Genomic DNA, 24,936 nt, shown 5'->3' on the forward strand with positions numbered 1-24,936 from the left:
GACACTAGAACTTCGAGAAGGGATGACATTTTATGAGATGGGAGGAATTTCTTCATCAAGAGAATCTGTCGAGCTCATTACAGCAGGTTGTGGAAACCAAGTCATAGAGTGTATTTAAGACAGAGATAGGTTTTTGATTTAGTAAAGGTATCGAGGGTTATGGAGAGCAGACAGATGAAGGTAGATAACAAACATGTCAGCTATGATCGAATGGTGGAGCAGCCTCTGTAGGCTAAATCGCCTAATTGTGCTCCTTTATCCTGTGGTCTTGTCTTCCGGAAGTATGTTGCAGTGAGACAACTCCAGGTATATCCTTGTTTCAAAATATCATTAATATTAATTAAAAAACCATATTGTTCAATCACTTCCTTTTTAGGGAAGGAAAACTTCTATCCATACCTTGTGTGGCTGACATGTGATTCCAGACCCAAGGCAATATGGTTGACTATTAAATACCCTCTGAAATAGCCCAACAAGCCACACTCTTTTTTTGAAGTGTACTGAGGAAAGAATTAGGAATGCTTGCTTTGCTAGCAGCATCTATATCCATTTGAAGAATAAATGGGGGTGGTGAGGGAAGTTTTCTTTGATGTCCCAAGAATGCCACCTGTTCAATTCTGCATCGGCCTTCCTGATTGTCCTCTCCTTACCTTCTCCTGTGTGTGACATTGGAAGAAATCTGACAATTACCAACCTGGTGTTCTTGTTTTATTGATGGTGATCCAATGTTTTAAATTCATTCTGCAAGACCTCAAACTGATATCTCTATGAACTTGACTCTTGGCTGTTCTTCCTATGTTTCCTGGAGATTTCCCCACTCTTGTCTAGCGATATCCTTCATCATGGCACAAAGGCAAAAAGATATTAAACTTGAAATCCCTCTGCTCATATATATCACCAAGCATTTGACCTATACCACCTACAGTTACTGGTTGGTAATGTAACTTGTGATTCTGTACCAAAATAACAATCTATTTGATCTGTGTCTTGGAGATCGAAGCAGTAGGAGTTGATTATTAAACCACAAGGATTTTCTTTATTTTTGAAAAAGCAATGACTTGCCAATCTTCTTTAAATTGGAATCTGTCCTTTTACAAGGCAAAGCTGAATAAAGTAATCAACTCCAGCTTGTACAATAGGAAACATTTGGTTAAATTGATACTGTGTAACTCTCAAAAACATGTTTTCAATTTAACAATATCCAGTGAAACAATCTTTCAAAAATTTTCATTCTTTAAAAACAATAAAGGTTTAATCGAAATGGCCACCTGAAGTTTCACATCGAACGACTGCACAGCTCTGACTCTCAGCAGAAGCAGCCTCGACAGCAGCACGTCATTCTGAATAGTGATGATGAAGCGATTGGTAAGTTCACCAGTTCAGTGCAAACTTTCTCTTTCCCAGGGATTAGCACACAGGACAGTTGAATATTTTTGCTTGCATATTAAATGTCCAAAGATGTGCCTGAAGCATCAACATAAAAGAAACATTTCATCCTTGTCACATTATCATTTGTGGAACCTTGCTTTGAGCAAATTGGCTACTGTGCTCCTTAGGTTACAAAAGCAGCTGTACTTCAAAAGTTCTTGTTTGGCTACAAAGTGTTTTGGCATGCCCTGAAGTTATTGAGCCTGTTATTTAAGTCCAAGTCATCTTAACCTTTGTGACTAGCTGTTTAAGCTCAGTGAGTCTTCACCATCTTGATACTAGTGGTGATGCTGTAACTCTCTCAAACATACAAATTGGAGCAAGAGTAGGCCTTTTGGGCCTGCTATTCCATTTAATAAGATAATGGCTAACCCTGATCGTTGCTTCCACTTTCCTCTTTACTGATATCCTTATATTCTTACAATTAAGGGAATCAATCTAATTTAGCCTTAAAAATATTCAGTGACCCTAACTCACTGCTTTCTGGGGAAGAGAATTCCACAGATCTCGACCCTCTGAAAGAAAAAGATTCTCGCCATCACTTTTTAAACCGTCCCCTGGTTCTCGTCTCTTCCACAAGAGGAAACATCCTTTTGGCCTCCATTCTGTCAGGTTCCCTCAGGATCTTCATATCTTCCAGTAAGATTGTGCTAAAGAGACCAAAGCTATATGCAGTAATCTAGATGTGTTCTCACCAATGTCACGTACAATTGCAGCAAACCCTGCCTGCTTTTACATGACACACTCCATATAATAAATAACATTCCATTTGTCTTCCAAGTAACTGGTGTTTATTTTTGTTATTTATTTTGCCAGGATACCTAGATCCCTCTACACCTCAGTTCTTCAATCTCTCTTCAATTAAATAAAATGCTGTTGTTCTATTGTTCCTGACACGTTCACATTTTCCTAAGTTATACTGTCTGATTGAAATGAAAAAGCTGCCTGTTGCTGACTGCAAAATAAAATTTCTTTTGCTTTTCAGCCAAAATCTAATTTTGGCATCTTTTGCTCCTAGCCCCTTTGGGCTATTTTTCAAGAGTCACAGACTCAAGTCATGAATTAACATGAGAAGCATGCATTTCATTCCTTCATTTTGCCTAATATTTTAAAATGAAATCAATGGATTTTGCATCGATATTTCAGCACACTTTTTTCTTTCTCTATTTTCATGATGAATATTGTTTGATTAAGACAACATTTTAAAAAAAAATTGTACTTCACCATTGCAAGGTGAAAGATATACAGTAGTAATACACTTTTTATGCTGAAATTCTTTTGAGAAGTTGAAACCCATTCTGGGTCAGGGTGATGGACCAATAAGAACAAAGTCATGATGTGGACTCGGGCGGACACAGTTAAAAATCACACCAGGTTATAGTCTAATAGCAAGCTACCTGACGAAGGAGCTGTGCTCCAAAGGCTCGTACTTCCAAATAAACCTGTTGGACTATATGCTGGTGTTGTGTGATTTTTTTTTTAACAATAAAAACAAATGCACACCTGAAAATGGGTGGGTGACAGCTGCTTATTGTTTCATGGGTTGATGTATTGGATCATGGATTTCTACCGTGGAACTCTGTGGCTGAATGGGCTGATTCTGAGCCAACGTATCTTCATGCAGGTGGAACAAAATGTCCCATGAGGTAGCCAGATTGGAAGTTTACTTTTTGCTTACTTTCCCTGCTGCTGCTGTGTCTCATCACTTAGGCTTTAACTTGAAGCATGATGGACATGTCAGCAGCATTCTGAAGGCTAACAAGCTTCTTCCAGTCAGTCATGTCAATGCTACTAGGAGAGTTGTTTGCAATATAGCAATCATAATATTTTCAAATAATTATTTATGTGTGAAGCTACATTTTCAATGAGAGATTGTGGCTGAAAATAGAACTTTTATGTCTTTTTTATGCCCTATTCTTGCAAGTTAAGTAAATTTGGTACATCGACATTAAACTTTCAGTGAGCATTCAGTACAACATTGTAAAATAGTTCTTCTCTGCATCTTCAGTAAATCTGAAACAGTCTAGTTTGATGCTAACCTTCTCCTTGGTTTTCTACTGGAGAAAATCTGGAGGGTTGAGTTGAAAAGAAATGTCTGGTTCAGACTGGATACTATAAATGTCACAACAGCAGATACCATAGAGTCATAGAGATGTACAACACAGAAACAAACCCTTCGGTCCAACTCTCCCATGCCGACCAAATATCCCAACCCAATCAAGTCCCATTTGCCAGAACCTGGCCCATATCCCCCTCTTAAACCCTTTCTATTCATATACCCATCCTGATGCCTTTTAAATGTTGCAGTTGTACCAGCCTCCGCCACTTCCTCTGGCAGCTCATTCCATACACACACCACCCTCTGCGTGAAAAGGTTGTCCCTCAGGTCCCTTTTAAATCCTTCCCCTCTCATCCTAAACCTATGCCCTCTAGTTCTGGACTCCCTCACTCCAGGGAAAAGACTGTTTATTTATCCTATATATCCCACTCATGATTTTATAGACTTCTAACGTCACCCCTCAGCCTTCAACACTCCGGGGAAAACAGCCCCAGCCTATTCAGCCTCCCCCCATAGCTCAAATCCTCCAACCCTTGCAGCATCCTTGTAAATCTTTTCTGAGCCCTTTTAAATTTCACAACATCTTTCCGATAGAAAGGACACCGGAATTACGTGTAATATTCCAAAAGTGGCCTAACCAATGTCCTGTACAGCCGCAACATGACCTCCCAACTCCTGTACTCAATACTCTGACCAATAAAGGAAAGCATACCAAACACCACCTTCACTATCCTGTCTACCTGAAACTCTACTTTCAAGGAGCTATGAACCTGCACTCTTTATTCAGCAAACTTCCTAGGAACTTAGCAGGATGTATACACTTAATGGTAAGATTTGCTTTCCCAAAATGCAGCACTTTGCATTTATCCAAATTAAACTCCATCTGCCACTCTTCAGCCCAATGGCCAGTCTGATCTAGATCCTTTTGTAGTCTGAGGTAACCAGTTCCCAGAATGTCATTGTTTGGGATTCGTTTCCATAGGTGTAATCATCCCATACAAGTGAACCTCTGTTTGACTGGTTGGTTTCACAACAGAACACAGTTCTGTAATTAGATTAGGTTACTTGGTATAGAAACAGGCCCTTCGGCCCAACAAGTCCACACCGACCCTCCAAAGAGCAACCCAGACCCATTCCCCTACATTTACCCCTGGCTAATCCACCTAACACTACGGACAATTTACCATGGCCAATTCACCTAACTTGTACATTTTTGGACTGTGGGAGGAAACCCACGCAGACACTAGGAGAATGTGCAAACTCCACACAGATAGTTGCCTGAGGCGGGAATTAAACCCGGGTCTCTGGCGCTGTGAGGCAGCAGTGCTAGCCGCTGCTGCCCAATTATCGAGACCGTGAAGACTTTATTTTTTGGTAACCTGGAGGTATTTCTAATCTCGGGATGTTGAGATCATCTTTAAAACTGCTGGATGAATTGTGACTGAGATCAGCCAACTCCTACACAAAACCTAAATGCGCTATTTTGTTGTATTATTTGACACAGCTACTCATTGTGTAAACGTCCTAAATCCTGCATGCTCCTTTCTGGATGTTTGTCTCAAATTTCTTTCAATTTTGGTAGCTGAGATTTTTAAAAGGATTAAAGCTGATTTTGAGTTCTGTGCTGACTGAAGAAAATGCTTTGTATCCACTGTGCAGCTCTGCAAACAGATGAAACCGTTATTTCACCAGATAGATTCCAGACGTTGGCCCCGGACCACATCATTGTAGCCCAGGAGCAATCTATTTCTGACCAGGTCAGTCACATGTTCAGTTTACTATCCTGAAACTTAACTGAATTGGTGGAAATAAATTCTCATCTCTTTTTTTTAAACTGCTTTTCAATTGCTCTGCCTTTTTTTTTATTCAAACAAGTTTGACATTATTTGCTTCTCCTTTGTACCCAATCTTCTCCACTCTCTCCCAAACCCCACCAGGATGAGACAACGTACATTCAACACATAACGTCAGATGGACAGACTGTTCAACACCTAGTTACAGCAGATAACCAGGTAACATCTGAATATCGCTATTCCTTTCCTTGTATTTTTTTCACCTCCTTAGTGTAGCAGGTTGTTCAGTTCAATTGTAGTTATCATTTTTGCCACCTACAAACAGACTCCACCACCAGGGATATTTTTCTCTCCCCAACCCTATCTGCATTTCGTAGAGATCGTTCCTTCAACAGTTCCCTTGTTAGGTCCACGCCCCCTACCAACCCACCCTCTACTCCCGGCACCTTCCCCTGCCACCGCAAGAAGTGCAAAACCTGGGCCCACACCACCCCGTCACCTCCCTGCAAGGCCCCAAAGAATCCTTCCACATCGACAGATTTGCCTGCACTGCCACACACACCGTCTACTGTGTTCATTGCTCTCGAAGTGGTCTCCTCTATACGGGGGAGACAGGATACAGACATGCAAAACATTTCAGAGAACATCTCTGGGGCACGTGCACTAAACAACCCCACCGCCCTGTGGCTGAACACTTTAACTCCCTCTCCCATTCCACCAAGGACATGCAAGTCCTGGGCCTCCTCCATGGCTAAACTCTAGCCACCCAATGCCTGGAAGAAGAGCGCCTTATCTTCGGCTTAATCAGTGGTTGCAAATGTCAACTGCATGTTGTCATATCTTTTAATCGCTTTATGACCTTGATTGTTCCTTTGGGTGTTGTTATGTTTTGTGCCAATCATGCCCTGTTGCCATTAAATGCTAGTTTTTGAAGTATTGCTCATTTACAATGGATTTGCATTACTTTGAGATTCTCCATGTAGGTATGGGGAATCTCTTCCATTCAGCAACATGTAGGTTTAGATCCATGTTTGGGACCTCGAGCTAGTTACTGAACACCCTCCATACAGGCATTTGGTATAAGCAGTAACAAGATTCTAAAGTAGAACCACAAGTAATACAACAAAATGGTACTCAGGCTGTAGTCACAATCTTTACAAGATCACCAGTTCCTGACTCTCAAGTTGGTTGTGGTGTTCTGTTCTGTCCTTGTTCACCACAGACTACATTCTCTCACTTGGTTGTTGTATTGAGGGCCACAAGATTCTTACACCTTGACCAGAATTAGCTTTGTGCCATATTATGTAACTTACTTCAAATAGGGTAAAACTTCTTTGTCTTGGCCAACCTGATTGGTTTACCATTATTTCACTATTGTCTATTATTGTATTATGTTATTGTATGTTCCTCATGCATGATGTTTTTGTTTATTAAACAGGCAGCCATTTAGCTAACATAATTAATGCAACACCTTTCTCTTTATCTTTGCTATTGCTTTAGTACGCAGTTCAGTAGAGGACGATGCTTATCCAAGCTCCCAGTCAGCTGAAAGTCCGAGGGCTTTCTGGCCCAAGCTTTTACAACACATTGACGTTTCCTTCCTTTGTACCCCCATGCACTGGAATCCTACCTGACTAAATTACTTAGAAGTTTGCCTTGCTGCTTGGCATTCTCTGAATTCAAATTTTCTATTTTACCTGGAACCATCTTGCTGTAACCTCATACAGTCGATGTTTTCATATTGTGTATAAATTCAGTTTAAAATTGACTTAAATGTAGAGTGTTATTAAGTAATGAATCAGGACGATCAGAAATAACTGGCAGTATTGTGTTCTTCAATTCCAACTGACACTGCCACCAGAGATCACTGTTCTTCCATAAACCTTACAACAATCTCCTCTTCTCTAAAGGTACAATACATAATTTCACAGGAAGGTGTACAACATCTTGTTCCACAGGAGTATGTAGTTGTCCCTGAAGGTCACCACATTCAGGTAAGTGTCAGTTCTCTGTGATACATACTAAAAGCTCTTGAAGAACAGGCAGGCTAAAAGAAATTGCTAAATGCCATGAATCATTGAGACAAGAATCTACTTTACTCATCCTAAACTGATGCTCCAGTCTAGGAGGCTATTGCTTGTCACTGGGCTAGTAATCCAGAGCCCCAGGCTACTGTTCTGGATAAATGTGTTCAAATCCTACCATGGCAGATGGTGAAATTTAAATTCACTAGAATTAAAAGCTCACCTAGTGTGATTACATAACCATTGTTTGATGTAAAAAACCCACCTGCTTTAATCTGCTTTACAGAAGGAAATCTGCTGTTTTCACCTGGTCTGGATTATGTGACTCCAGACTTCAGCAATGTGGTCAACTGCCCTCCAAAATGATCTCGCAAGCTACTCTGTTGTATCAAACCACTATGAAGTTAAACAAAGAACTGAAACTGTGCAGACCCACTATGGTGTGGAAACAACAATAGCAAACACAGTCCAGTAACCCTGCAAAGTCCTCCTGACCAATATCTAGGGGTTTGTGCCAAAATTGGGTGAGATATCCCACCAACTCCGACAACAGCCCGACATTGTTTGTAGGTATGATTCTGTAAATAAGTTTAAGTCCTTGATGCTATCATCATGGGTATGTCCCATTCCATTGGCAGAAACCAGTGGTGGTGTTAATAGTCTTGTTGGGAGGAAATTACTTGCATAGCCTTCAACATTCACCTAGGACCCTGTGAAGTCTCATGGTGTCAGGGCAAGCATGGACACTGAAACTACTTGCTAGTTATCATTTACCGCGCCACTGCTGCTGATGAATCAGACTCATCATGTTAAACACCACTTGGAGAAAGCAATGAGGGTGACATTGGCACAGAATGTATTCAAGGTGGGGGGAACCTTTAGTATCCGTAACAAATGTATGTTTGGCAGCAGCACTATTACCAAAGTTAGTCAAGTGCTGGTGGACATACCTGTTAGAATGGATCTGCAGCAGGTAGTGAAGGAACCAACATGTAGGAGAAACAAATTTTACATTGTTCTTGCCAACCTACCTGTTGTAGCTGCATCATCCATGTCAATATCAGTATGAGTAATCGTGATGAGGTCCCCACATTCACATTGAGGATACACTCCCATCATATTGTAAAACATTACTGCTGTGTTAAATGGGATAGATTTCACACAGATCCAGAGCTGGACATACATGAGGCACTGTGGGCCACCAACAGCAGAAATACGTCTATCTACAACCTGTAACCTCAATACCCTGCATCTCCTCTTTTCTACTACTACCACCAAGCTGGGAGGCCATCCCTGATTCGATGAAGAGTGCAGAAGGGCATGCCAGGAGCCAAGCCAGGCATACTTAAAATATGAGGTGTCCATAAGAACATAAGCTGTAGAAGCAGAAATAGGCCATTCAGCCCATTGAGTCTGCTTCACCATTCATTGAGATCATGGCTGATCTGATCATTCTCCATTTCTCTTTCCTGTCTTTTCTGTATTGCCCTTCATTCCCTGACTGGTGTAAAAATCTCTCTAAGGCCCATCTGCTCCAGAAGATAACATCTCCAAATTGGTTCATGTAGAAAAAAAATCTATGATAAGTGCTGAAAAATGGGACTGGAATAGATGGGATGATTGATGACAGCCAAGGGTCAATATCCGGCCATTGGGCCTCTCTTCCATGTTGTTTAGTAATAGGGGGAAATATCCAAGACTGTAAGCACGTCAGGCAGACCAACTTCGAAGTGAGCTCCCAGTGCCCACATGACATCTTTCACTATCACTGTTAATATTGTTATCAATCTAGTCTATAACTTGAGGTTATTTTTGTGCTAAACAGTGAAATCAACATACTAAGCATTCCTGAAGAAGGGCTCATACCCGAAACGTCGATTCTCCTGCTCCTTGGATGCTGCCTGACCTGCTGCGCTTTTCCAGGAACATATTTTCAGCTACTAAGCAGTCCTACAACTACTGGATCAGAACAAAGTTCTGCAGTCCTGCCACATCCTGTCATAGGATAATGCAGCATGGAAACAGATCCATCGGTCCAGCTAGTCCATGTTGACTGTTCTCAAACTAAAATAGTCCCTGCTCCTGGCCCATTACCCTCCATTTCCTATTTGTATACTTATCCAAATGTCTTTTCAATGTTGTAACTGTTCTTTCATCTACACTCCCTCTGGTAGTTCATCCCACACACTAACACTCTGTGTATATGAAAAACAATTGTGTCCCTTGTGTCCTATTCAAATCTTTGTCCCCTCAATGTAAAATTATGCCACATAGTTTTGAACCGACACTGGGGAAAAGACCTTTGCTATTCACTTTACCTATGCCCATCATGATTTTATAAACCTCTATAAGGTCACTGCTCAACCTCCTATGTTCCAGTGAAAAAGTCCGAGAATCTCCTTCTAATGCAAACCCTGCATTCCTGGCAACATCCTAGTAAATCTTTTCTGAATCCTCTCCAGTTTAATAATACCCTTCCTACAACAGGGCAACAAGAACTGCATATGAAACTCCAGAAGAGGCCTGACCAATGTCCTGTAGAACACAACGTGACATCCCAACAATAAAGGCAAGGATACTAAATACCTTCTTAACCACCCTGTCTATCAGTGATGCAAATTGAAGTCTCGGTCTCTGTTCTATAATACTACCCAGAGCTCTACCATTATGAATGGTTGTGAAGAGTTAGACAACTAACAGGAAGAAGGCATTCCACAAATATCCTCATCAGGGACAGAAAAGACTAAGCCAAAGTATTTTATCTATCTTCCACTTGGCACTTCTGGTTGATCTATCTTAGCCTCCTCCTGACATGCCCAGCATCATAGATGTCAGTCTTCAACAAATTTGATACACTCTACTTAAGAGCAAGGTGTGGCTGAAGACTTGTGTTCCAGAAGCAGCTGCATGCTACCAAGGTGTTCCTGTACAGCTACAAATAAGAGTAATTACCACGGTATCAGGGCAGAGCTAGGTGGATAAACTGGGAAAGGAGTTTAGCAACAAAAACAGTTAAGGAAAAAGTGGTAGTTGTTTAAAAGTATTACTCAAGGTTTCATTGATCAGGTATGGTCTGGTATACTACTTTGAAATTTTAGACTTCTGTTTTTATTCAAACATGTGGGGGTCACTGGCTAGGCCAGCATTTATTGCCCAGAGGCCAGTTCAGAGTCGACCACATTAAGAGCCTGGAATCAAATGTAGCCCAAACAAGGTAAGGATTTCCTTCACCAATGTACATTTGTAAGCCAGGTGGATTGTAATGATAATCAGCAGTGGCTTTATGGTCACCATTAGACCAGCTTTTTATTCAAGGTTATTATTACTGAATTCAAATTTCATGATCTACCATGGTAGCATTCAAACCCATATCCCCAGGACAGTAGTCTGAAGCTCAAGATTACTAGTCCAGTGATATTGCAACTCTGCCATTGTCTCTCCTAAATCTAATCAATCTGTACATCTATAGACTTCCTTTTTCTCCCCTATAGCTACATACACCAGAATAGCCCTGGTTACCATGTTTAGGATGGGAGGTGGGGGTAGTGTGTGCTGGTGACTAATAGCCGTTGGTGTTCAAGTATCATAGGAGTGTTCTGCCTGCTCTTTTCACTCTCCTTCCTCGTTCCACTTACCATAATTGTAATGTAACAGTACAGCTTTGGCTTCTCTTACCTCCCAAATTGTCATCACTCCCTCCTTCAAACTGATTCACTTTGCCCTGGACTCTCTCAGGATAGATGTGAATGGATTTCTATCGGTCACTATTACTTTGGACAAAATGGTTCTGAGCATGTGAAAGTTGCATGGTGAGCCATTTTGCTGTCTGCCTTTAAATCAGCAAAAGCTCCTTCCACACAGCAGTGAATTCACTGGAAAGCCATCAAGCTGGCTGCAAGCAACTGAACTTATAAACAGCAATACTGTGAAGGTAGGTGACCCTAATCAAGATAATGTCTCCAAGTTCACCTGAGAACCAATCTTCTGGAAATTCAACAAAATGAATTCTCATGACTTACTGAGAAAACTTCGCATTACACAAACTTTCACTTCAACTTTAACGTGTCAGTTCCATCTGAGAAAGTATTGGCCTGCCAAGAAAGATACTGTGATAGTTATCAGGTGTAACCATTTTTAAAATCTCCCATCTGTATCTAATCTTTGTGTCTGAGTTGCATGGGTAAGACATGGTGTTTTTAAATTTTGGTTAAGTGTAATATAAATACCTTTCTTTGGTTTTAAAAAGCTCAAAGCTTACTGCTCGAATTGTTTAATTGTGACAGTAGCTGTGAGGATAAGAAAAAAAGCATGTCTTTCATAAAATGCTGGTCATAGACAGGAGATAGAACATATAAATTCTGTGTGTGTCACCAGCCTGGTCCTTGATGCACCCATTGTACCACCACAGTTGTTCATTCAGCCATATATCCCTACACCAAATTTTCCCTCCTTTGTAAAGCTCCCTGTATTCCTCTTTCCTACCAACCTCCTATAAGACTTGATGACACCTCTTTCAATGGCCAAGACATGCTCCAGGATTGCGGACTGTTGGTTTTGGGAGAAGGTATTGTCTCTGGTACCTTGAGCCAGTTGTCTGGAAATGCAGGAGTGGTCTGGGTGTGATGTGGGCTTGCTCAAGTTTCCGATTTTCCACTTTCCATGTCAAATCTGCTTGCCATGCTTGCCTGATCATTCAGTCAAGATTGGTAACTTGTCAGATGGAGAATTGTGTACAGATATTCTGCAAAACTGGGTAGTGACACTCCAGTGCACGCCTAGAAATATTTTCAGAACAACTGTATTTGTATTTTGCTCATGTGAGTCTGAGGGATACGGGTGCTGGTGAGTATAATTTTCAATGTTGAGCCCTTAAGTGTTAGAATTTTACTCCAGAATGCAGAATAGCCCTGCTTTTGTTCAGTCCTAACAATGATCCTTCATTCTAACCCCAGAGGGATGTCACTACATCATGAACAGGGCACCCTTCTCTTTTTGGCTGTCTGAATGATGCTGTAAATTGCAGCCGTTTTTGTACTGTGTCCCTACATCTGCTTAGAATTAACTTGAGCCTGTCTGAACTAATTTCATGTATAATCCTTTATAATGTGAAGGCAGAGGAGATTGTGCTATCGGTGTGAGCACAAATAACTCAACCATTTAAAATGCAGCTTTTTAAAAATTAAACAACTCTGCTTGTAACTGAACGAAATCCTGCCTGTATTTTTGAATTCAACCAGAATCCTACCTTGTGTCTGTACGTCAGAGATTGTGCAGTCTTTAAATTCTGTTTTTATACACATTCCTGATTTTAACTATCATCATCTGCAACTATGCCTTCACCTACCTACCCATCCAAGTCAAAATTCCATTCATAAACCTCTCAGCCTGCCTATACTTCTGTTTCTTTTATGATGTTTCTGAAAACCTTTGTTTAACCAATATTTTCAACGCTTGACTTAGTGTCTCCCACAGCATTATTAAGCTAACTTTGACATGACATGCCTTGGGATTCTGCGCTGAGTTAGTGTTGCTTTATTGTTTCAACTGATCTTGTACCTTGTTAATTTGCTGATGCGCTCCACAGGTCCAAGATGGTCAAATCCACCACATACAATATGAATCAGATCCACAACTACACCAGGTCTTAGAGGGACAACAGGTATAAATTTTTCCTAGTGAAATGTATTTGCATTTAGAAATAGTTTCTAAAACCGAATAGATCATTATATGGAATTAACTCATGAATTTGTCTCAACTAGTCAATATTGGCAACAGGAAAATGCATTTTTTGCTGTTTATTACAGAACAGGATATCCTGGTTCTTTAAATAATGCTTCAAGCAATTATGGCTTTGAGATGTATTTTGTCTTTTTTTTAATATATTGAAGGAAAACACACACTTTATTCATGCACTGTCGTTAAAATGAAATAAAAGAAAGCTAAAATTGGAATAACAATAGGAACTATTGGAAAACTTAGCCAAATAATGGGTTATTTAACTACTAAGCAATAACGTTCCAATATGGGAACATCCCATAAACACACCTAAGGCAAATTCGTTGAAATATATATCTCAGATGCGGTTTTCCAGTCCAGGAGGAAAATCAAGAGAAAACAAAAAGAGAGGAGCAGGGGGAGATGTACTGCAGCTTCCAAACCCAGTTTCAAGACTTCAGCAACTGCTACTAAAAAAGACCTAAAAATCCTGTTTCTGTGGGAGCTTTCTATTCAGACTGCTTCTATTGTTCCAATTTCAGGAGAAAACCAAAGGACTCACAAGCTGTTTATGGGCTTTGTAGCTGATTGCTTGTCTCTTCTGTCTCAACCTCTTTTTTTTTTTTAAAACAGAAGGACAAAATACACCTCTTAAAGCCATATTATGATCCCAAGTTTCATATCAGAAAATGACAGAGATTAATTGACAATCCTGTTGTTGAGTGTTCAGGAATGAGAATCCTGTAATTCTCCCTTCCTAGCCAAGGTTATAAAAGGTTGTTCTGATATATAATGCACATTTCGTTAACATAAATTTGCTATAATGCGATTAGTGAATTCGGGACACTGTTTCTAAAGCACCAAGTTTTAGAGTGTAATGGTTGATATGTGACTCCAGCCTCATTAGTTTAAGTGATGCTGCTATTACATGATTTTCTTAGAACACGGGATTACACGAGAATGGAACTACCACAGTAAAGCACAATTGACTGTACTGCTAACTTAGACCTTGAATTATGTTATGGACTTCAAGTTCACATGTTTGAACTCCCCAGATGCATGAAGACTGACAGTGAGCATGGTGCAATATGTGCAGTCTGTCACTAAATAACCAACCATGAGCATAGGTCAGAGCTGATGCTTGTAAATCTTGCTGATGGGACAAAATACTTGCCAACAGAATCTTGGCAGCCTAATTGATATTAGTTAAGTGAGCTATTTGTCATCATTCACGACATTAAAGTAATTTGATTTCATTATATTATATAAACAGATCTGTTTGTGGAGGAAGGTGGCTTGATTGTTTGATTAATACTGTGCTTTGATTCATTTTAAAAATAATTCCTGTCTATTCTTGCTTATCCAAGCCCAGAAACCTTGACAAATCCACCTCTTTAAAAAAAGCTGCTTTAAAATTTGGTGAAAATATAGAGTACACATTTTATCATCTGGGCTATATTTTATGGTTAAGAGTTTTATTTTTAACATTTGAAGTTTTAATTTTCCAAACCTACAAAATGTATGCTAGAAAGACTCAAGTCAGGTATCACGAGAAGAAAGTTTTTTTAATGGTTCAATGACTCTTCATCAGTTTATGTAAAGTTGCTGATATTTCCATCTCCTTGGTGTATTTTTATTACGTTGCAATATGGTAATAATCCTGCTTTTCAGATATGGCCTCCTGCAGTGTGCTGTAGCACACACTTATTGCTGTCAATCTATTGATATTGTTTTTATTTTACTAAGATCGCAGTAAGTCATGATGGACAGATCCAATACGTGCCAATCACTGACCAGCAAATAGTGACACAAGCTGAGCTAGAAGCTGCTGCACACTCTGCTGTGACAGGTAAGCAGCTACCATGATTGGTCCTGGTGAGAGGCAATAATATTTGGTGCTATTCAAAACTGTGGACCTGGTCATCGTGTAGGTTCGCACAAGAATAGATTCACTCAGATACTGAAGGTGTTGCAATTTCAGTAACAAGATCAGTTACTAAATACAATGCACACTCTTGTGTTATCAATATATTTCTGCTTTTTAACAATTGATGCCTGAGTATTATTGATAATCTATTTCTTAAGAGCATTTTAAAACTAGTGTCTTCATCTTGATAGGTAGCTGCTGGATATTTCTCCATTCCCTTTTCCTTCAAAAAGCCCTTTGACATGCCTCAAACCTTCTCAGCAAAATAGATTCAGAGGATAATTTATTTGATAAGTTGTTTATTTTTAAAACCTGAGAAATGTTCTATTCTTACTAGTTCTTTTAATCATTCAGTTACTTAGTTTGGAGGTGGGGAAGGTATTTAGTCCAGTAGTGTTGTAGTGGGTGGGGATCATGCCAGTTTGCCCCTCCACTCTGATTAATTGATTAAGTGATGGGAAGATCTGTAGATGACTTGTTCACCCCTCCAATAATTCAGGCCCTTTATTGGGCAATTAGTGCATAATTAATTGCCACATCTTTTTATTTTGGCGCAGCAAGTAGCAAATCAATTGGTATGGACCCAGAGGGGCAGAAGGATTGTGGCAAAGTGGTTGCAACATTCAAAGGCCCTCATTCAAAGGCACTGTGACTGGCATCAGAAGGGCCGATACGAGTGCCAATGGAAACTGAAACATCTCATCTCTCCTCCCCTACAACTGTCATCCAAATCCCCTTGTGTTATTATTCTCACATCTCCAGGGATCACTTATCTGGGCTTTGGGTGGCTGTCTTTCCTGCAGTAACCACTGCCACCCAGTGGCATTGCTCAGCAAATGACTTGGCTTCTGGCAGGTAGGGTGTTCCACGTTCAGTGTTCTGATCCTGTGGAAAACCTGGCAATGGTCTCTTGCAACTGCTTGATTGGCACATAACACCAATGAACATTTCCAGGTGGAGGCAATACAGGTGTCTTGTGGGTCCTCCAGCCGATGACTGACTGAGACCACATTGAGTCTGATTGTGGAATAGATGTACTATGTGTATAAAATCAAAGTCTGGGCCAGTCTATATTTTTCATTGCTGGGCCCAATATATTAAGTGCTTTATCCACCTAACTAGGCAGTTCCTACTTTGAATTCCTATGAAGGTGCCGCATTGTTGAAGATATTATATTTCAGAATTGTTGTTAAATAGAGGTGCCTGGTGTTTCCTCAGGTAAATATAAAATTTGATGAATTACATCTAGGCTTAAATTATTGAAATCCATCGATCGATCGACACCACCTCTAAGCCAAGGATGTATAAATAAGCAACTTACATAATTTCTGAAACTGAACATGTACTCTTTTACAAAAAACTTATAACTAATTACTAATGGATCACTTATTAAAAAGAGACAGACTCCAGTTCAAATTATGTTCTTAAGTTTTTCTTCCCCTTTGTAATAGAAAGGAGTTGGTTTCTCTTCACTTTATTTGCTTTTAAAACCGTAAAAGGAAGCGCAGACTTGCACCCTGTATATTTAGTTGAAAGAAAATGACAGCTTTGTGTGCCACTTTAAGATCAGCTCTGAATTCTATCTTTTTGAAGGTTTATTAACCGTACTAAAGATTGATTTTTTTTTAATGGTCTGCTAATAATTTATCTTTCTCCGTAGCTGTAGCAGATGCTGCCATTGCTCAGGTCCAAGGGATCTACGCAACTGAGGCTACAGAAGAACAAATACAGCAACTTCAGCAACAAGCAATCCAATATGAGATGGCTCAAGCTGAGGTCATTGCATACTCTGAAGACTAAAACAATGCAAGTGGCAGCAGCAGAAGATGACTCGAGCACTTTTTAAAAACGTTTTAGTAAGAGAGGGGTACATTGAGGACGAGAGACAGACAAATGACTGATCTCCTTTCCCTGCCTTGTAATACTTTTGGTTTGCTTCTTAGATTATCCTGAATACTTGCATGAAATGAACTGAAACAAAAAATAGCACATTTGTCCTTTTTAATTCCCCCTCTTTCACTTTGTCTATCTACCCATATCCCCAACTTGTAAACAGGACCTCGGTCCAACTATTAACTAATTTGAAAATCACTTGCTAATGAATCCTCAGAAATGGCCCCCATTTTCAAATCCCCTTCTTTTGATAGTTATTAAAAGGTTCAGCACAATGTTTAACAGCTGAGGAACCAATGTGTAGAAAAAAAAAGTAAGGTTCCTGATTTTGACAAATGTTATGTAAACAGATCTATACATGACTTATATTTATGTTTATGTATATAGAATATATACAAAAATATTATGTATAGATTATTGAATTCCTACAGGTGAATTATAAGGCAATGACCTAAGTTGAGGAATTTAGTTGCTAGATCATTGCCTCTTGTTTTCCATTTTAATATATAGCAGATATTGAATTTCAAAAAAAAACTTAACATTGCAGTAATCTAGTCTGTGATGTGGAATTTTGTTTTCAAGGTGAAAGAACAAAATGTTCTTGCTATTTTGTCTTTCCTTCTGTTTTTATATGTCTGGAATCTGAAATTGTATTGGATCACGTGATAGGATGTGTAATAACTTTTCTGGGGAGCAAAACACCCTATTTGAAAAATTTTGTTTGGTGCATATTGAAATCAAGTTTAAAATGTTTGAAGGAATTCTCCCTCTTCCACCTTTATTCCCTAATAAATAGGTGTGTAATGGTACTGACTAGGAGAAAATTCAACTGTAAGAATCAGGAAATGTTCAGCTTAAACCCAACTCCCCGTTAAGCTGGCTGATTTCAGCTCTCCATCAATTGAGTCATTAATTCTGGTCCCTATTGTAGTGATTAACTTAACACCAGTAATGAAACTTACTTAGAAACTTTTGACAGGAAAACAGTTTATTGGGAGCCTTTTCACCCATCATAAATATCTAGATATAGCCCTGTTGAGAAAAGAACCAGGAAGCGTGTCTGTCATAGGGTTATATCTTCATAACAGTACAATGTTTATTTTCTCCTGGACTGAATTTTAAAGACTTTTGTTGAAAGCCTAGTTTGTACCATATCAGGGAATCAAAGCTGAATTGGAAGCTGATGTCTCCAGGTTTATCTAATTAATAGTTCCTGGGTTGCATAAAGAGCCAGTCAAGTTTAGTAATGCTCACTGCATGCAACTTTTTGTTCGACTATCCATATGGTTTCTTTCATAATGCTGGAATCAATAATCCATCACCACAACCTGCCACTGGTCAGTTTTTGCATTTTCCCATGAACGCATCCTGCTAATCTTGCAAAATTAAGCTGTACATACAGTATTGTACATAGAATAATTTATTACATAGGATGAGATATTTTGCTTACCAAATGGCATAAAATGATTACAGTTGACTCTTATTACCTCGACTACAATGGATTCTACTTTTGCTGTCTATGTCAATTGTGGTTACTGTTTGTTTACTGAGACCTTATTCTCTTCAATACATTGCATTCATTTTGTAATCATACATTCTCACTTTATTTTTCTAGGAAGTGTTTCTACTTGTACATTTTCCCTGTCATTATACTAATGCTTATGCATGGTTGTGAAGCACTTTTAAAAGTGTTGGTATGAAAGCATAAAACAGTAATAGTTGCAAATCTTGTTGTAAGCATGGTGAAGTGAGGAGATGTAATACCATTCCTGATAGTCTGAACACCATGTGGGCTTCCCATTTGATGTAGTACATCTCCAGTCTAGGACAAAATCTCACTTTAAAAAACGTGCTCAGTTCTGTTGGACTTGCTGAGGACTGCCCAATTATATATTTTTGTGATAGCCCCATCTTTCAAAGCTTGAGAATTGACTGATTGTACGGCAGATTACTGCTATTTTGTGCTAGCAGTACTGGGGCTGTGTCGAAGGTGAACTCAGCCAGAAATGGTCTAAATCCAAGCTCCATTCAATATCTGTAGAATTTGCTATTCTTCCTACCCTCCCCCTTGAGTTTGACTATCCATATGGTTTCTTTCATAATGCTGGAATCAATAATCCATCACTATAACCTGCCACTGGTCAGTTTTTGCATTTTCCCATGAACACATTCTGCTAATCTTGCAAAATTAAGCTGTACATACAGCATTGTACAGAATAATTTATTACATAGGATGAGATACTTTGCTTCTACCTTGCTTCTCGATGACAAATGTAATTATTTAATCATTAGACAAAATGGTTGGGTGAGCAAACTAAATTCATTTCACTTGGTTTATTGTGAAATTCACTGTCTACATCTGCTATTATCCCTTACAATGACTAAATACATTTTGTGCTAACTAACTAAACATAGCAATAAATGAAGTCTACTATTTGAGACATGACTTTTTTAAAACAGTTAGAATTACTTTGATAATTGGTCCATGTGGGTACCAAGAAAAGGAAAAAATGTGCTGAGGGAGTTAGAGCAGCTAGTAACTGAAATACAATACAGAATCACAAAAGATGGTAACCTCTAGATTATCATCTGACTCCTGAACAAATTGGCATGGAGTAAATGAGATCAGAGTTGAGACTTGTGGCTCAAAGATTAGTGGTGAAGAAATAGGTTTTGGTTCATGGGGCACTAGTACAAGCACTAGGAAAAGTGTGAGCGATTACCATCCTTTATTGAATTGTACTAGAGAAAGTGTACCGGCAAATAGTTTAACTGGGATTGTAGACAGGGCTTTAAGCTAAATAGTCAGGATGGTGAACAGAAGTCAGGAAACAATGCCAGTGAGTCCGTCTACCTTTCATCATTGCAAAGTGCTTAAAAAAAAAATAGAAAATCATAATATAACTCAGCATGGTTTGTGAAAATGAAATTGTCATGGACATATTGGAGTTCTTGCAAAGATGTAATGATGTAAATTGAGCCAATGTATTTCCAAAAGACATTCAGTACAGAAAATTCTAGGTCACTGCAAAATTTGTGAACTCTGTAATACGGGTAATCTATTAGCATGGATAGAAAATTCGCTAAATAATAGGACATAGTCAAGATCAGTGGATCATTACACTAATAAAGTGCTGCAGGAGTTAGTGCTGGGTCTTCAACTATTTATAATCTCTATTAATGAGTCAAAAAGTCTGGTGCTGGAAATGAAAGCCAGTCAGGCAGCATCCAAGGAGCAGGAGTGTCGACGTTTCAGTCATAAGCCCTTCATCAGGAATGTCAACTCTCCTGCTCTTTGGATGCTGCCTGACCTCCTGAGCTTTCTCGACTCTGATTCTGCCACATATTTTGACTCTGACAGTCCAGCACTTTCTCATAATCTGTATTAATGATTTGTACACAAGGATTGACTGTGTATTGTAGACACATTTGCTGACTATACAAAAATAGACAGGAATACAAATTGTGACAAAGACACAGTTTACAAAAGAATATAGACAGGTTAAGTGAATGGGGCAACTGGTTTCTAATGTGCAAAAAGAAGAGGCAGGAAGAATAGAAAAACAATACATACAGGAGAATCTGTGTCCTTGGATCTGATTCTCAAAAAATGTAATGTAGATACGGCAAGTAAGTAAGAAAACAATCTTGCCTTTTATTGAAAGAGGAATAGAATGTAACAGTAAGCAGGTCTTGCTGAAACTTTACAGAATGAGCCTGCACTTGGAGTAGTTATGCCCATTATTTGGTCTCCTTCCTTAAGGAATATGTTTGTTTTGCAAGCGGTTCAAAGATGTTTGACATGCTGATTTCAGGATGGAGTTGCCTCATGATGTATTGCCTTCATTCCAAGTCCAAGACTTGGACCTGAAAGTTGATCAATTCATTTCACCATTCACTGCCAAATCTGGTGGGATGACCTAAAGTAGTATCCTGTTCTGCTCTTGTCTGCCCAACTATTCCCTATCCCAAGTTCATCTGGAATGCAAATAATTTCCTTGTCCTCCTTTCAAAATTAATATTTCAAACTTATTTCCCTGCCTCCTTTCACCCTTTCCTTCAATTTGTGCAATCTGCATTATGTTGAGGTTGTATTGGACATTGATGAAGCCTCTTCTAGAGTACTGTGTCCAACTCTGGTCTCCCTGTTAGGGGAAGGATATTATTAAGCTGGAGAGGGTTCAGAAGAGATTTACAAGGATGTTGGCAGGAATAGAGGGTTTGAGTTGATAAAGAGAGGCTTGATAGGCTAGGATTTGTTTTTCACTGGAGCTCACGGAGAGATGTAGCAGGAAGTGGGTGGCACGGTGGCTCAGTTGTTAGCACTGCTGCCTCACAGCGCCAGGCACTCTGGCTTGATTCCCGTCTGTGTGAAGTTTGGACATTCTCCCTGCATCTGCATGGGTTTCCTCCGGGTGCTCCGGTCTCCTCCCACAATTAAAAGATGTGCAGGTGATTTGGTTATGCTAAACAGCATATTAGGTGCATTAGTCGGATAAATATAAGGTGGGGGCATGGGTCTGGGTGGGTTGCTCTTTGGAGGTTCGGTGTAGACTTGTTGGGCAGAAGGGCCTGTTTCCATTCTGTAGGATATCTAATCTCTCAAGTTTGAGAGGTGATCTTCTAGATCTTTATCAAGGTATAGATAAGATGAATGGCAGGTACTTTTTCCCTAAGATGGGTGATTTTGAGACTAGGATGCATATTTTTAAGGTGAGAGGAGAAAGGATTTAAAGACATGAGGGGCAATTCTTTTTACAGTGTGGTTAATGTGTGGAACTTCCAGAGGAATTAGTGGATGTGGATACAGTTACAATGTTTATAAGACATTTAGATAAGTACATGAAAAGAAAGGGATATTAGTGAAGCGCAGACAGGTGGGACGGGTTTAGTTTCGTTTTATGATAATTCTGGACTGAAGGGCCTGTTTCTGCTGTATAACTCAGTGCACATTGTCTCTCTATGATTAAGACTCTCTTGTTAACTGTGTCTGCTGCTTCACTCCTTTTCCCAGTCCTCCAAACCATACTGGTTCTGAATCTCCTCACTGCCTAATTCTTCTTCTTCTTCTCCTATCTTCCTCATATCCTTGGAGTTCATCTAGTCATAAAACCCACTGCCTATTCTCTCAACCCTATTCCCACCAAACTGTTTGTCGGTCATCTTTCTCAAAGTGGAGCTGATGTTGTAGAGGTTGTTCTTTATCGTTGTCTCTCACCTCAACAAACTGCCCTTGATCCCTTTCCTCCTCAAGCAAAGTGACCAGAAAACATCATTAATTATTGGGTATATTGGTTGAGTTTTTTTTTTGCTCTTTTTGTATCATTTTTAGACTGGGCACTTTGGAGGTGAGCAAGCTGGTTAAAGTTGATCAGAAGATTTTGACAAACAGTCTTTGTACTGCTGAGTTAATTTGGGGTGACAGGCAGGACTGGAGTCAGCAACAGTCAAGAATATTAACCAGGCTGCCCATTTCTCTCTCTTTTTCACCAATTATGCTTGCTGGGAGAGCTGCATTTTCCAATGTCCAGTAAAGAGTGGAATAACTAGGAAGGCTGTTCTGCAGGGCACCTACCAATGGGTATTCATCATACAAAATAGAAAATATTGAGCTACTGAGTTGCTTATTATTACAACCTATAATGCTGAAAATTCATCTCTCTTCATTTAGAATTCATTAAACACCGCGTTCTACAGGTTCATGAGGCAACTGTTTTGGTCTTTAGTGACCAATAATGATTTGTTTAGTATCAGAAGATGCCTTGATCACTGGAAACATTCAATGCTTTTACTGACCTTCAATTAGGACCACAATTGAATCCAGTCAAATGTACCTACCATTCAAACCTCTTCAAACAGATGAACTCTTTTGTGAGCAATTTCCTGGACCTTTGCTATTTTGTCTGCCCTTTGATAGGGTGGTCCTTGGGATTCATGCTGAGTTTTACACTGAATGGTAGAAATTTAAACCTCTTGCATTTGAGCAGTGTAATTGTTGTCCCACTGTTTCATCTGCTATGCACATCCAAAGTACTTTCCATCATGTACATGTTCAGAGTCTAGACGTGTCTCTTCAAGCAATTTAGGTGATCGGAGTGCAATTCTATTGCCACTTACATTCTTACTCTACATTTTGAGTATTTATACAAAAGTGTATTGTTATTTCGGTCTTAAATAAGATCCAAGTCTTGAGACCATCTGCAGGAGGTTTGGAAATGCAATCGGCCAAGGTAAATTGTTAAATAAGATTTTTGTTTCATGTATGCTTAAACTTATTATGGGAGGACACTTAGGTTAAAACATTTGAAGAGGATACTGGATGCATGTGACCCTACTATTAAATTCTATACATGCTTAACAAGTCCCAGGTGTCTCAAGTAGAAAATCTCCCTTCCTGATCGTCAAAATTCGGAGTTTGAAGAAGATATAGACTGTAAGCTCTGAAGCTTGTAGATTCTTTTAGAGAATATCATGTTAAATTGTATTTATAATGGCTTTATTCTATGACTTCAGTTAAATATTTTGCTTATACAAACTCGTTTATTCAGCTGTGACTTTCACCTTTTTTTTAATAGTTTCAGCTTCCTTGACATGATAGCGCTCAAAATTCTTCATTTTTTTCAACAGTGACTACATTTCTTACGTTTCATTAACTTTGTAGTGCCTTGGGATATGCTGAGGTAATAGGTGCTATCAAGGTATTTGAGAAGGGTTTGGTTATGGTGTTATCATGCTGCTAATGTACTGTTTCTGACACCACTGGGTGGCGCAATAGATCACATTATGGTCCAATCTTCCAATTTCAAGATTATACAAGACTGGAGACCCCCACCGAGGCCTCTGAAATCCCAACACTCTGACTACATATGATTGCAGGTTTTACATCCCTTGCAATGGGCAATTACCTGGTGTTTGATACCCTCCAAAAAAAGTCCCCAACTCTGAGTTAAGAGCCTGAGACTTCAGTTCGGGATTACTTTTAATCTTTAACCAGGAAAGATTTGAGATGTTATAACCTATTATTTCATGGCTAATTAATAAGCTGGCACCCCCGTCACTCCCTCTGACAAACCCTCTGGACCAATTAATACCCAACATCCTAACTCCTCCTAATATTCAACCCATCACCTACCCCCATCACCTAAGCACACCACACATACCCCTGACACACAACTTCCCCCTACCCTATCTTGTACTTGCCTGCAACCTGTTCCCTTCATCCACCTGGCACCCTACTCCCATCAACTTACCTTTCTGTGGCCATGAGAGGCTTTGGGGCCTTTTTTAAATTGTGTTCAATTATTGTGATGTGGCAACTATCTCTCTAAAAGGAGAGAATGGTTTTCCCAGCAATCCTTTTCAGTTCCAGCACGTTTTGTTACACCAAGGGTCTGTTGTGATGGGTCCTGCACCATTTGGAAAATATCCTCAGAAGGTAGGTGGGGGACAATGTTCGCTCTGACTGCTGTTGGAAATATGGATTGGGACCTAGATCAGAAGATTCAGGCCATCTGTTCATCCAAGTCTAAAGGTTGAATTTTTACTGTGGTCTTTGGGATGAGAAACCAGTGCTGAGCCCACAATTGTTGGCAGCAGAACTCACTCAGTTACTTTAGCATAAGCTGCCTCCTAACTGGTTGCTATTGGAACCAGTGCCCCATTACATATGGTAAATAGGCTCCTGATGCTATAGGCTCAATCGGTGGTCAGGGATGCTACTGGCACAGGTGGACATAGCCCATGCAGGTTTGAGCTCCTGGGCACCTCCATGTCTAAATACCAGTGGTTCCAGAGCAGGAGGGGAACCTCCCATCAGGGTGATCCTTGGGGTCACAGGCCTGCCTTTGCTGCTAATTTGCCATGGCTGTTTTGGGGTTATAAAGCCTCTGGTACCAATTGCCCTCCCCTCACCCCACAGCACAGCATTCATGATCTTTCTACACAATGGGGAGAGGGGGCAGGTCATCTGCCATTCGTAAAAGGCCAGCAAACCTGTAAAATGGCCTTCTAAATGATTTACAAGGATATTGCCAGGGTTGGAGGATTTGAGCTGCAAGGACAGACTGAATAGATTGGGGCTGTTTTCCTGGAGCACTG

At 39.7% G+C, this 24,936-nt stretch overlaps 1 protein-coding gene across 5 annotated transcripts in view; it reads left to right on the forward strand.

Annotated features, from left to right (window-relative positions):
* znf335 (zinc finger protein 335) overlaps positions 1-19,278 on the forward strand; it is a 73,090-nt gene extending 53,812 nt beyond the window's left edge. For all 5 annotated transcript variants that reach the window (XM_072556942.1, XM_072556941.1, XM_072556943.1 and 2 more), the window contains 7 exons: positions 1,250-1,365; positions 5,147-5,244; positions 5,425-5,499; positions 7,191-7,274; positions 12,889-12,963; positions 14,766-14,868; positions 16,607-19,278. In XM_072556942.1, the coding sequence (XP_072413043.1) occupies positions 1,250-1,365; positions 5,147-5,244; positions 5,425-5,499; positions 7,191-7,274; positions 12,889-12,963; positions 14,766-14,868; positions 16,607-16,746 (691 nt within the window). In that variant the 3' untranslated portion in view covers positions 16,747-19,278. The remainder of the gene's footprint in view (positions 1-1,249; positions 1,366-5,146; positions 5,245-5,424; positions 5,500-7,190; positions 7,275-12,888; positions 12,964-14,765; positions 14,869-16,606) is intronic.
* Positions 19,279-24,936: the final 5,658 nt, after the last annotated feature.

The sequence above is a fragment of the Chiloscyllium punctatum genome, chromosome 37 (assembly GCF_047496795.1).
Source record: "Chiloscyllium punctatum isolate Juve2018m chromosome 37, sChiPun1.3, whole genome shotgun sequence".
NCBI lineage: Eukaryota > Metazoa > Chordata > Chondrichthyes > Orectolobiformes > Hemiscylliidae > Chiloscyllium > Chiloscyllium punctatum.